We start from the raw sequence: 14,937 nt of genomic DNA, 5'->3' as shown, positions 1-14,937 counted from the left end.
TGAGGGGGAATTAGTGTATTTACTCACAGCATTCTGAAAAATTAATGTCTAATGTACATTAATATTTATAGATGAGAATAAGTTTGTGTTGTGTTTGATCTTTTTGGATCCAAATTATCCCAGTTTATGATGTTGGCATCAGTTAGTCACCATCCTGGATTTTCTTCACAATGTTTGCCTACAAAGCAGAAAGTATTACTTTTGTCAGTAGTTTGTATGAACAAATGAAACTGCAAAGTATTTCCCACTTTTGGAGGCTACAACAAGCCATTCAGGATCAAACCATGGTTTGTTAGGTTGCCTTATAAGCTATCTAAGCATTGTGTTGGCTCTGAACAACACACTAAGCTTTGGTGGCTTAACCTGGCATACAAATCCAGTCACTGCCTCTAATATGGGAGACAATATGTAATTTCCTTTTAGTTTTATCCTCTATAAACTCATCTGACCCTCTTTTAAAGACATCCAAGTTGTTGGCTATCACTAAAACTTGTAGAAATGAATTCCATAGTTCTTCTGTGTACCATGTGAAGAAGTAATTCCATTTTCTCTCTCCTGAATTTCCCACCATTTTAGTTTTATAGAATTTCACTGGGGTTCTAAAATTATGGAAGAAAGAATTATACAGCATGCATAATTTGATAATACTCTTATGTATCTCCTTACTTGTCTGGTTAGGAATCTAAATAGAGCTGCCAGGCTGCTGACGGGGACTGGGCGTTATGTTCACATGACTCTAGTCCTCCGTCAGCTTTACTGGCTTCCCATTGAAGTCCGGCCCAATTCAGGGTGTTGGTGATGACCTATAAAGCCCTTAACGGCTTGGGTCCTGGTTAGCTGAAGGAGTGCTTACGTCCATATATGCCCTCCCGCCCCTTGAGATCTGTGGGAGAGGCCCTTCTCCGGGAACCCTCTGTGAAGGAAATTAGGAGGGTGAGTACTCGGAGGAGGGCTTTCTCTGCGGTGGCACCCAATCTATGGAATGCGCTCCCCAGAGAGGTCCTCCTGGCACTGTCGTTATTTGTTTTTTGGTGCCAGGCGAAGACCTTTTTATTCAAATGTTATTTTAATTGTTAATATTATTTATTCATTTTATTATTTGGCCAGGGTGACTTAATTTACACTGTTAATTTATATTGTTAATTTATATTATTCTATTTTGAAGTTTATTTATGGTTGTGAGCCGCCCCGAGGCTTCGGCGAATGGGGCGGCATAGAAGTCTCCTAAATAAATAAATAAATAATAAATCTATAAAGACCCAAACATTGTAATCTACCTTTGGAGGAGAGGTCCTCATAAAGGATTCAAAGAAGCTTAAGTTTGGGCTGCATTGTGGTCTCTCATGACACTTTGTACCTTTAAACCACACAAAACATGATGCATGGAGAGAGGTTGGTTTTTATCTCAGCCATAGAATGCAGAGAGCATATGGAAGGGTTAAATTTTTCTCTTCCTGACTGCTGAGATCCTGATGAGTCCTTCCTTCATAAACTCTAGTGATTTAGCCTTGTGATGAATTTGGCCCTTCTTATGGTAGTGTTTGTAGGTAAGATGATGTAGTGGTTCCAGAGGTAAAATGCTTGATACCTGCCAAATAGCCCAGAATCATGATATTTGACCACACTGTCTCAATGTTCCTTGTGCAACCAGCACGTTGTTTTTCTTTCCAGAGCAGGAGAAACACTGCTGCAAAATTGTAGCTGGGGCCACAAAACATGCCTTTCTTCTTGCAATAGCTCTTACGGAAAGCACTGGACAATTGAGAGTGGATTACCTTAAAGCAGGGTATTGCAGGGGACCTTTCTCAGGCAGAGTGCTGAATTCAGTTTTGGAAAAGCTCTTGAGGGCTGAATTTATGTAGAGAACAGCACTAAAGGCAAAGGGAAGAGGGCAGAATGTATAAACATACAGCTTAAAGTTCTTACTGTAGGGTTCTGAGCCTTGGGAGAGGCATTTCAGCCTTTTAAAATGGCAGGAAGAAAAGTGTACAACAGCTGGGGGAGCACTAAATGATGAGTGAGTAGGAAAATGGGAAGCCTGGAAAGCCCAATTTGATGGTAAGCCTAAGATTCCCTGCCCCACTTAATATGGTCTCTGCAAATTGAGATATCATACATGTAAGACTAGTAGTGGTGATGGTCAGGTCACTGTGTTATTTTTTCATGGTGCAGTCCTATGTATGTTCAGACAAAAAAGGAGCCTATGACTGCTAGGATGCTCCAATCAGTGTGGTTGACTGGTGCATGCTGGGAGTTGTAGGCCTTATATCTAGGACTGTGTCTCACTTTTTCCTAAAAGTGTCTAAATTACTAATAGAAATAATTCAGAATCATTTCTGATATTCAAATACCAACAGGGTAGCATTAATATTAGCTGTGTTTATTCATGCAAAATGGAACTACTTTCTATAATTCTGTGTATTCAAGATTCAGTTGATTTACATACAAGCCACCTTAGTTTTATTTCTGTACTTTCACACCAAAGTGTCTAGGGAATGTGTGCAAGCTTCTGATACAGTACAATTTTCATATGCTTCCTTGTGAAACCTCTTTTGAAGCTTACAGAAGAAACACAGAAGAAATAAAGGCCTTGTGTATTAGATTTTTACAACTTTCTGAAATTAAGTGTATGAACATGATGTTTATCTAATGCCTGTTCTATCGAATACCAGGAGTTGTGACAAATAAGTCTGTAAGTAATGGTGTCAATTGGATGCATGGTGATAGAGGCATCAATTAATAAAGCAGACAAATTCAGCTACAGGAGTGGCAGTTGCATGACAGGTTTGTGTCCAGTTTGCACACTTACAGTGTAGTCTTCTGCATGTCTACTAGAAGTAAGCTCATTGATTCAGTGGAGCTTCTCACCAGGACATTTGGTATATTATTGCAGCCTCACTCTGGGGCATTTTTAGATATCGAGCTATCACAACTCTACTAGTGGGGGTCCTAGTTAATGATTCACACCTACATCCTATAATCCACAGCTTGCTTATGTATATCAGACAAAAAAGGCTCTCTGGACAATTTTCAGCATTAAAATATCAATTATTAACACAAAAAATCACAAAATTTAACACATCAGGATAAAAACGACATTATACCCACAGTATGCCCACCACAAATCCAGCAAACCCAACATACCTGCAACAAGCCCACCTATCCCCCAGCAACTGCAACCAAATCATTCCAAAGGCATAGCAGCAATACCAATAAAATATAACGATGTGAAGAAGCCATCTCTTCTCCTAGAAGCCACCTCTTTGCTTCCTTTAGAGGGGGCTTCCTGAAAAAGACCTCAGATGAAGACCCCAAGGCCCAGGTAGGTACATACAGGAAGAGGCATTCTTTAGATAATATGCATGCCTTTTATTCTGCACATTATACAAATAAAATGTATATATGGATCCATCATGTTCAACCTTACTTGTTTTTCTGTAAACTTCATTAATGTGTGAATCTGACATATTATAGGAGGACTCGAATTGTCAGTTTCTGCACATGTCAGTGCACAAGCTGATTTAGAAACAAATAATATTCTACTATTGCCCCATATCTGTTTGATAGGATTATTGTTATTTTAATGCAGGGGGTTTTCTGTACAGTCAGAACCAAGAGTCACTTTTGGACATAAGAGATTCCTTAAGACTTTATCTTGAACCTGTTGTCCTCTGTAGAAGTTATGCTTTGCAAACCCACTTAAAACCCTGGCTTTAAAGCAGGGTGGGTTGATTCAAATTAAGGCATTTTGAATCGGCAAAAAGAAAAGACCAATTTGAGTGAGTGATACCTATTTTTTCACCAAAGCTTATTTATATATTTATTAAACAGAGGTGAAAATCTAGTTAATAGACATATTCATGTACAAAGAACAGCACAGTTCTACACAAATCCACTGAGAAGTGCCTCTCAATTCAGTGGGTTTTACACCTAAAATAATGGGCATAGAATTGGAGTCTGAGAATGCACCCATACTCTTGTTTTGATGTGACATTCCTCCCAACATCTCTCAGCCATCCTGTTGGAAACTTTTGCTGTCAAACATGCATAGAATTGCACCCCAAGTGGTATGTTTAACTGTTCTGTACTGTACAGAAAACAAAGTAACAAAGAAGACATGTTTATGAATGATGGTGCTTTTCTGATAAACTAGAGGTGTTATTTTAATTATTAATTGAAAATGAAATGACATGTCCAGTTTATTTAATATTAATCTATTTAAGAGAGATAATATTTGTTATTTTTAAGTTTTTCAATTTTTAAATAATGGATTTAAAATGCTAAAATCTGATTTTTACAATCAATTCCACTTCCAGCCTCTGTGGAAGCTGTTACATAATTGTGGGTGCTACCACTTCGAAGTCCCTCTTGCGTTCGTCTTAGCCTGCCTTAGAAATGACATGTAAAGAAAAGCTTCTGAAGTTGATTGTAGTGTGTAGGTAGATTCAAGTTGGGAGAAGCAGTCTATTAGCTACTGCAGCCCCAAGCTGTGTAGGCTTTATAGGTTAAAGCCAGCACTTTGAATCAGACTTGGAAGTATACAAATTCTGTGGGCCAGAATTGGGTGTTATATGTTAAAACCTTCTGGTTTCAGTCATTAGTCTTACTGTTCCATTTTCCATAAGCTTAAGCCTCTCAGCACTCTCGAAGGGCACCCCTACCTCAAGTGCATTGCAGTAATCTAATTTGGAGGTTACTGATACATATATTACAGAAACCAGGCTACCCCTGTGCAGATAGCAGCATAGCTCAGTTACCCACCAAAGCTGGTAGAAGGCGCTCCATGCCACTGAAGCCACCTGAACCTCAAGTGACAAGGATGACTCCAGGAGGATCCCCATGAGGACTCTTTGATCCTTCAAAGACGGTGCAATGCCATCCAGAACAGGGTGAATACCCTCCATCCAGTTAGAAGAACCAAACAGCATCTCAGTCTTCTCTGCAGTGAGTGTCAGTATGCAACAATTCCATTGTTGCAGCCAGTCACTGACTTAGCAAATTCATAGCCTTACCTGTTGGGCGTGAAAAAACGAAGAGTTGTGGAGCTGTGTATCATCAGTATACTGACTGTAGTGTACTCCAAAATTCTGGATGACCCTGCTCAGTAGTTCTTGCAGATGTTGCAGATCATGGGAAACAAAACTTATTCTTGGGAAAATCCTATGCTGAAGAATCCACAGGACCAAGCAGTATTAGCCAAGCACCACCTTCTGGAGCTGGCTACCCAAGTAGGAGAAGCACCACTGCAGTGCAGTACCCCCTGTTCACTCACAACTCAAGACAATTGCCCCAAAAGGATACCATCAACAATGGTATCTGAAGTTCTTCATCCGTGCATCACACATTTCGGGTGCTGCACCGGCGTAGTGCCTATTTCCAGAAATGTTTAGTAGCATTAAGGTTTTGGCGGGAACTCCATGCCCCTCCCCCACAGTACAAAATGGGCAGAGTGCCCGCCATTTTCCCAGTCTGCTTGCGGCCGCCGTTCACCGTGCCTAATGTCTTTTCGCTTGACAACTCGTGCTGCTTCACGTAATTCTAAACTTTTAATTTCCCTTTTCTTGCCTTTACCTTAAACTTCACAGTTTTACATTCCTAGACCCAGTTCATCCCTTACCAGACTTTTCCTTATTTCCTTGTTTGCCCTTTTCTCTTTACCCTTACCCCTCCAAAAATACTTAAAAAAAAAAAAAAAAGAGCGATCTATAGTCTTTCTTACTCTAGCTATCTCAGTTCCCTGTTTTTTCCCTTATCTCTCTTTCCCGATGGCACAGCGGGTGGCCTTTCGTAAGTTCTCTCAGTGTGGAGCCAAGATGTCTCCCTCTGATCCACATGACCTGTGCCTTCTCTGTCCTGGAGAGAAGGGCACAGGCTGCCCAGGCACTTCATCAACTTTCTCAATCAGTGTCATCCAAGAAAACTGGATGCTCTGGATGTCTTAGCTGATTCAGCTGCTTTTACAACAGGACATTTGAATACAGGGCATTTTATTCTGAAATTGCCTAGCAAATATGTTACGAAAGGTCTTAGACAGATTTGCAGTATTCTTAGGGCCTATGTTCAATACATTTGGATGACCCTAAAAATCTGCACTAGACAGCAGATTGAATAAGGCAACGTAATGTTTCTTTGCCCTCATATTTGCACTAAATATACTTGATTATAGGCACATAAAATTGAACTTTTCTCTAATGGCAATCAAGTTATTACTTGATTTCATCATTCATATTACAGAGAAACTGCACAGGGGTGCCTAAAGAAGAGAAAGCCACCATATCCTACAGCCCTTCAGGCAATGTCTAGGGGCCGTAGAATTGCTCTCCAGATTTTCTAAGATGTTTGGAAATTTTTGGAATTAAAGGTATTTCAACAGGTTATGGAAAAAGGAAGCACACTGAATGTTCCCCATGGATTTCTGGTGATGAACCCCATAGTCATAGCATCTTAGAGGGCTGTATGTTTTAAATGGGGCTGTGGTCAATTGTGGGACAGCCATTTAAGTATGGCGCTTTTCCAGTGTGACAGTTAATACGATCTGAGTGCATCTTGGCTCCTAGTTTATTTCCTTACAGACACAGTAGGGATTCATCTGCTTGTAATTGTATTTGGGTGTTAAGAAGTATATGGTGTAAACTCAAGGATACAATATCCAATCCTGTGATTATATGCAAAATTATTCAGATCCAAGTACCGTAGGTGTTAATGTTCATGAGAAAAAAATTCCTAATGCAAACATGCATTTATCTTGATTTCAGCTCTTGAGTATCAAGGAAGCTTTAAGGTCATGATCCTTGGCACAGCTTAAGTTCCTTTGAAAAGCCTTTTGGAACTAAAGCTTGTTCTTTTTACCTCTCTGTTGGGCTCTGGTGACCTTCCTGATAGACTGATGAAACAGATAGACTTTGCTTTTCTAAAACAAGTATGAGGCAGTTCACTGTTGTGGTAAATATCACAGCCACAACTGGTGTTTAATAATTTATTCTGAAGATTGATTTAGTTGATGCATGCCTTATAGTTAGCCTTATACACACAGACATTAATATGGGTTCACAATTTTAATTAAAAGAACATATGTATAATAGCAAGAAATTTTGGGATAAGGATAAAAGAATAAAATGTGTATGTCTACTATACCCCCTTAAAACTATTTCATATGAAATAATGCAGTAGGGAATGCTGAGATGTGTAGGTTTGTGGGAAAAAAATCTTTATTTGTCCTTCTGACTTAGGAAAGAAGCATTAAGATAAAATGTTTTAAATTAACTGGCAATCTTTTGAGCCGTAATAACTTTAGATATTTCCTTGTTGCATTTTGTTGAAGTCAACGGGATAAAATGCCTTTAATGCTTTGGATTTCTATAAAGCAGAGCATTTATTGTATTTTATATGTCCTTGAACTGTTAGTAAATTGCACTTGAAAATAACATATTAGTTGAACTCTTAAGATCTCACCATGTAAGAAAAACAATTGTCATGGAAAAATATACATTTTGTAAACACTACAAAACAAATGGAAATTATATGTAATAAGACCTTTTTTACACTGAACATAAATAGGACTACGGTAACAAAAACAGAGACTTGAGTGTTTCTCTAGATAGTGATGACTACCTGGGTGTTTGTCAGTTGCAGGAATTTTGTACCACTTTAAAATAAATCAAGGAATTCTTCTAAAAGCTGTAACAATAGTGGCAGCGCATGCTATGCATATATGGAAAAGTGTGTAAGGGTATGGGCATATATACACTCATACACACATCTTTACACACTTGGTAAAGAAGCCATGATTTACCAGTACATATATATTCAGTAAGAAATTACTGGATTTACTTACCCCTGGACACATGACTTCTTCTAATGAAGCAGGTGACAACTAGGCATGCATGACACTCTACTCAACCACCTGTACTGCCTTCCTATATTGGTTAGGTTTTAATAACATGCATACCTTGATTTGAACCATTTGTATCTTGAGGAGTACTCTGAATTCCATTACAGTCCCTATAGTCTACCTGGTGTGTCCCTCGAGAGTTCACACTGTTCATCATAGTGAGGATGTTACCCTGTGATCTGCAGGTGTATAAGCAGAGAGGTGAAAGGGAAAAAATGGAGATATTTAGAAAAAAAAACAGCATTCTTAAAGCTATATATATATTGCTACTCAGCTTTTATTCCCCCAGATGACTTCTTAAAAGCCTGTAACAAAGCTTTTAAGAGAAATACTAGAGAAGTAACATTTCTGGAAATAATGAAGCCATGGGACCCAATTAATTTTTTAGTTCTCTCTGTAAGATTGCAAGAATTAGGTATTTTTCTATTATCAAAATTCTTGATTATACATACCATTTACTGATGAACATTTAGCGAGGCACCAATGTGTCTCTTTCTCTAACGTGACTAGGGCCAGCCTATGTAATAGGAAAGCAAATAGCCGATATATGAATATCTCTACCAAAAAACTATGAATATCACCAGGGAACTGCACAATAGATTTGGTGATGCATCATCTGTGGCTGTGTAGTTCCTAGAGATAGTCATGGCTTTTTGTTAGAGAAAGGTTTGCCATAAATTGGCAAGGTTATCTCTAAGGTACTACATAACGTATCTCTAGGAAACAATGTGACACATTTAGTGGTATGTCATCAGTAGCAGCATAGTTCCCTAGCTATAACGTATTCATGGCTTTTTGTTTTGCAGTGTTGGCTTGAGCATACCCAAGCCAGTATATTTCTGGGCATGTGTAGTTCCCCTTTGTTTTTTCTTCTGCATTTGGCCTTGTAACCAAGCTCTCAGCTGCTACAATGGCCACTTACAATGAGAAAAAGAAAATGGCTGTAGAAACATCCCTTGAAGCCTACTGGAGATCAAGAAAGTGACTCCCCTGCACTCCAGCAGCACAGTCAAATCCCGATTCTCTAGCACCAGGTCCATCTCCATCATCATCATCGGTTAATGTTAATGTTAAGAATGTTCTAAACTGTTTTAGGAACTGTTTTGTTTGTTTGTTTTTTACAGTACTGTACACCCACACACATACATATAGATTCTCTCTCTGCAGTGCATGTTGCTGATGTATTGTTACTGTATTATTGTATCTGATTTACAATGTTTGGCTCATTTTTACTCCCCAAACTACATTCTCAAAAGGCACACAAAAAAAATCTCATAAATATATCAAAAATTCTCTCAGTAGCTAAAAAATATTTGAACTGAAACATTTGCTTAGGGGGGGAAATAAACTGCCAGTATAGCTTAAATGTTACATTGAAGCATATTCAAAGCTTTATTTAGAAATCATTTTACAGGAGTATTTGAAAAAGCTTAAGACAATGGTGTATACTGCTTACTGATGCTTGTTTATATACTTAAACAGTAGTTTTAGGATATATACCCAAAGAAAGCTGATATATGTTACATGATCGGTTTACTTTTCTTCTGCTGGAAAAAATGTAGCACCTCCAACTGCAGAGTGGCAACACCAGTCCTATGCCTATGGCATGTACTTTCCTTAGATTTAAGAAAAAAACCAAAGGTGATCAATAATATTGATGCACCAACAAATTTTAGCAACCCAAAAAACTGCATTATATGCTAATCACCACTCACCTATTTCGTTTTCGGGACACCTTCATTTTCACACTGAGTATTTATTAGTTTTCTGAGACATATGAGTATTTCAGTGAGATCCACATATTCACTTACATACTTGCTAGAGCTAATCACCTGGAAAGTATTTTGTAGTTGGTTGGTTATATTTATATCCTGACATTTTTTTTTTTTCTTGCAAGGAGTCCAACATGGCTCACATGGTCCTTCTCTTCAGTTTATCCTCACAATGACCAGGCACAATCTTGGGCTGATCACATAACTTTCAGAGCAAAAGTGTGTTGTATTGGAAAAAATTGTTCAGTAAAATATATTGTGTCATGTAATCCGTTTTTATGACAATGCAAGTTTAAAATTTCTGGGTTCGGAGTGTAAGATGCTGGATTGTACTTTTTTTCCGTGAACATACTCTAGACTCATGAAGGATTTCACCATTATTCTGAGTTTTAACCTACAAACTCAGTGGACAAAACTCAAACCTAAGATTTAACGTGTGCACAAGTTAAGATAAAAGTTCTATTAGCTCCTCTAAAATCTGCTTCAAAGATAAATATAGTAATTTAGTAGAGATAAATGTCAGAATACAAGGACAAACAGTGCATGAGACAGCTTTTTTCAGCTGGTGTCCTGTTGCATGCATTTGGAATTTACTTGCGGTTTCACTTTTTGACAATTGAAAAGAAGCATTGCAACCCCCTTCAAAGCAAGCAACCCTGGAAGTAGTATTTGGAACATAACACATTTTCATTTGTTCTTGAGCATGTAGATTGTCAGTCATAGGCAGCTTTCTAGAATGAAAAAAAAATAATGATTGTGTTCTGGTACAGCTCAGTGATTTCAACAAATAAATTAAAAAGGATCTCTGCACCCTAGTTTGTCTTTTGTTTTTTAAATTTGAGCTTTCAATCTGCGTAATTCAGAAGCAGTAATAACTTACTCTGCCTCAAACACTGCCTAATGGTGGTGTTTGGGGGAATCAGAAAGAGATGGATTATTTTCTTACTTCATTTTCCAAAACTGAAACTGAAAGTATTCAGACATTTTCCATAGTGTGTGATTCTATTAGTTGGATGACCAGAAGTGCAGTTGGAAACATACTGTTACTCAAGTTTCTATTAACCAAAATAGTGATTTGTCCATATAAGACTTAAGTAATTTTGTTAAACTTCTGTGTATTTATTAGGATAATATGTTCTATTGTATTTCAATGTATCTTATTGTGTTGTAAGCCGCCCCGAGGCTTCGGCAAGGGGCGGCATAGAAATGTTATAATAATAATAATAATAATAATAATAATAATAATAATAATAATGGCAACATGAATTAGAAATCACAATTAATTTCCTTTTTCTCTTTGTCCCCTCCCATTTAAGTTAGCTGAGCTTGCTGGGCTGCACATATATTTATGGGTTAACTAGGTGATTTCTTGAAGATTATTTCTCTTGATATTTTTATCTTTATATCTTCAAAAATGCCTCTTCATTCTAGAAATTTAATTTGTTATTTTCTTGATTACAGGGAGAAAAAAATGAAAATTCAGGATATTAAAAACAATATTAAAGAAGCTATAGAGGTAAGTCTGCAATCCTTTCATGAATAATTTGAACTAAGCTTTTATCTCATCCCCATCTGATAAAATGTCTCAAATCTCTTTTCTATAGACAATAGTGACAGCAATGGGAAACCTGGCACCTCCAGTTGAGCTAGCCAATCCAGATAATCAGTTTCGAATCGATTATATACTAAACTTAGCAAGCCAGATAGATTTTGACTTCCCACCAGTAAGTATAAATTATTGTTGATACATTCTTACATTTTGTCACTTATCATTACTGATTTTTCTATGAATGGAATGTGATTTACTGAATTTTTTTCTAAAGAATATTCCGTTATATTTGCAGATGTTCATGGCTTGATGTTCATGCAGATGTTCATACCTAGGTATTGATATAGGTAGTCCCCGAATTATGAATGAGTTCTGTTCCTTAGACAATGGAAGTCAAATTTGTGTTTAAATCAGATCACATGTAGTATTCCCTTCACATTTGAGGAGGTTAGGGGCACAGGATCTTTGTGATAAAGGGAAACCAGAAAATAACTCCAGGTGCTCTCTGCCCAAACTCAGCAGTGCCTCTTTGTGGCAAGGAAATGCCTGAGAGATTTCCCTCTCCAGATAGGTGGGGCAAGAAGACCTGCTTTGGAGGCCTCTCTCTCTCCCCTTTCACCTTCTCGCTTTCTGTGGTAAGAGAGATGGTGAAAGGGGAGAGAAGGATTTAATTTTTTAAAATTAATATGCTTAATGGAAGTTTGTTCATAACTCTGGGTTGTTCATAATTTGGAGGTTTAACTCTGGGACTGCCTATATACAGATCTGGAGCACAGCAGTTAGCTCTTGTCCCTTTTGCTGAATATTTCTTTCATAACCTATCTCTAGTCCATAGTTACAGTGAGTTTGGACATCACAAAATTAAATCCTCTGTAGGTGAGCTTCATTTGAAGTGACCTCCAGTGGAGTTAAACAATAGAATAATGATAGTACACGCATGCATTTAAAGTGAGTGGATGTAGTCAGTTAAGTACAGCAAATGCAGTCACCCAGCACTTTTCACTAGTCATTTTACCTATGGTTCTTGCTTTGAAAACATAGTTACTGACATAAAATGAAAGATGGTGCTATTTCTTTTTAATAATGCTTTTTCATAAAGTATCTTTTTCATGCAAAGTGCTTTGTATAGCTTATTTTGCAAGTTCTCTCAACACTGAGAAGCAGGCAGAGATATCTCATGCTTCAGACTAAGAGGTAGAACTTGTGTTTTTACAGTCACTTATCTGGGGCATGAATCTTGCGCCAACCTCAACACCTCTTTTGCCATTTTCTTGCTTTTCAAACAGCTTGGAACGTTGTGTATAGGTTACTGTGTCAGTTTAGGAGTGTGTGTATGTATGTATAACAGTTGGGCTTCCTAAAACCCATATCTCAAACTCCTTACTAATAAGGAGGAGATGAGAGATGGATAATTAACTGGGCACAATTCAAAACGAAGCTTTAAAAAGTCAACATAATTGGTTCCTATCTCTGCCTTCTGTCTTGACTTCCCATCTATTTCTGGTCAGCTGCATTTTTGTTCTTGCTGCTGCTGCTTTTTGTGGCAAACAAAGTGTCTAAATAATGAATGCCCTCTAAGCAGAAATCATAATTTTGAGCTCCACTGTGAATCCTTTTCAGGTGAGTGTTGCAGGTAAAATTTTGCCATCAACTTGTAATGAATATTTCAGAAAACCTCACCAGAAGCAAAACCAGACCTGATGAGGTTATTACCTTCGGCTATAATCAATAAAAAGAGAAATTGTGTGCATTAAATGGCAAAATCTCAGAGCCTTTTTTCAAGGTAGCTGCTGCTTCAGCACTGCAGCTTAGATTGGATCAATCACATACCCCAGCTTTTGTGTACCAACACTCGAAATTGGAGCTACATATACATTTTATGCTGTCTCCTTGCTACATAGCCTCGGGACGGCTCACAAAATGGCTTACATTTTAAAGGAATCTCTTGTTTTATATGGTCACGTTAGCACAAAATAACTTAAGGTACTGCATGTTGGCAACAAGTTGCTCAGGAACTGCTATACTGGAGAACAAACGTGTGGTTATTGCTTTGGCTACTGTTAACAACTGTGCCATATTCTATAAATGGATAAAAGGTGTTCTGTCAAATGAATTACAATTCTGTATCTTGAGTTCAGCTCTTTCCAACTACTACTTTACCCTTTACTGTCTTAAATGTTCACCATGAAATGCATTTTCTGATGCTTTTAGTTGGAAAATATAATTTTGTTAACTTTGATTCCTGTGGAGAGAGTACTTTCTGAATAGCTCTCTTAATTTCAGTCCTACTGCAAATGTATGGCTTCTGAAATCTATGAATTTAGCTTAAGGTTTTTTTTTCTATATGTTGCTAAATGGGAACAACTACTTGGAGGGAATATGGGAATATTTTTACCCTTCTTGATTGCAAAAAAGCAAAAGTTGTTGGCAGCTTGACCTGTGGGCCATTTCTCAGCCACAGACTTCCACAGTCTGGCTTGCTGACAAAAATCCTCTGATGGCCTCCCATCACTGAATAGCTGGTAGGAATTGGAGGCAGAAAATTCCAACTCAGCAAAAGCTTCACAGGAAGTCATGGTTAATAATCTTTTAATAGTTAGCGATTAACTATTTGGTGCTATCTATTTCCAGGTTAAAATGAATGTAGTGCGGTCTCGGTCGGTCTCTCTCTCTCTCTCTCTCTCTCTCTCTCTCTCTCTCTCTCTCTCTGGCAGACTTCCAGGAATATCAGTTGTCAGGCAGCATCTTGTTTGTTATGAACAGCCATGCCAGCAAAGTAAAGGTCCTACAACTGCAAATAGTATTTCTTTCCTTGCCGCTGAATTCTGGACTCCTAACTTCTTTCCCTGCTGGTTCTGTTTGCGTGTGCACACACACACGTGTATGTGTTACAGCTAATAGTAATCAAAGTCCAGCCAAGAGATCCACATCAGAAATGGCTTGCTGCTGCCCAAGTGACCCAACTCCCAATCAGGAGGAACCTGCTGCATTCTGTCCTCTTACCCTTCTGTCCCGCTGGTTGCTACATTTGCTTGCTTTACAGTAGGCTTGAGGTTGGGGTAGAGAACAAAATGCCAGGACTGTTGAGGTTGTCATTTCTGTAGTTTGCTGTTGTGATTTTGCATTGTTTATGCTGCTATGGCTTGTTCAGAGCATCAGGCTGCACTCTTAATATGTGTCTCCTTGGAGCATACAAACAGTAGTCTCACCTGAGCTCATTTATGTGTCAGATGTATCCCTCTGGTATGGAAAGTAATGAATTTGTGTATTAATTATGGGTCTGCAACTTCATGCCAAAGACTATCCTTATGCATTTAACTCCCTGGATGTTTTAATTGAAGTGAGTAATCCTTGGAGAAAAATTGAGACTGTATAAGCTTTAGTCTGTATCATATATTTATTTATGTCTTAGATTTATAGCTTACCCTTTCCTGTTTTAAAAAACACAAGTGGCTTACATCATTCTAATCCTCCTGCTCTCAATTTTATCCCCACAACAGCAACCCTGTGAGGTAGATAGGGTTGAGAGTCTGTGACTGGCCCAAAGTCACCCAACTCCATGGCTGAGTAGGGTAGAGAACCCAGATCTCCTAAGTCCCAGACCCATACTCCTATCCACTGCACCACACTTGCTCTCATTAGCTTCCCAAGTGAATAGTTTGAGAAGAACTGTATGATCAGTAGTTCTGCATATTTTGTACAAGGATAAGAGGGTATGCAGGGCG

At 38.2% G+C, this 14,937-nt stretch overlaps 1 protein-coding gene across 3 annotated transcripts in view; it reads left to right on the top strand.

The window, feature by feature from the left end:
* GNAS (GNAS complex locus) overlaps positions 1–14,937 on the top strand; it is a 126,984-nt gene that overhangs the window by 37,796 nt on the left and 74,251 nt on the right. For all 3 annotated transcript variants that reach the window (XM_044455394.1, XM_044455395.1, XM_044455396.1), the window contains exons 3-4: positions 11,125–11,179; positions 11,268–11,387. In XM_044455394.1, coding sequence (XP_044311329.1) covers positions 11,125–11,179; positions 11,268–11,387 — 175 coding nt within the window. The remainder of the gene's footprint in view (positions 1–11,124; positions 11,180–11,267; positions 11,388–14,937) is intronic.

Source organism: Varanus komodoensis, unplaced genomic scaffold (assembly GCF_004798865.1).
Source record: "Varanus komodoensis strain SLA01 unplaced genomic scaffold, ASM479886v1 scaffold8, whole genome shotgun sequence".
Taxonomy (NCBI): Eukaryota; Metazoa; Chordata; class Lepidosauria; order Squamata; family Varanidae; genus Varanus; species Varanus komodoensis.
This window is presented reverse-complemented; position numbering and strand designations above follow the sequence as displayed.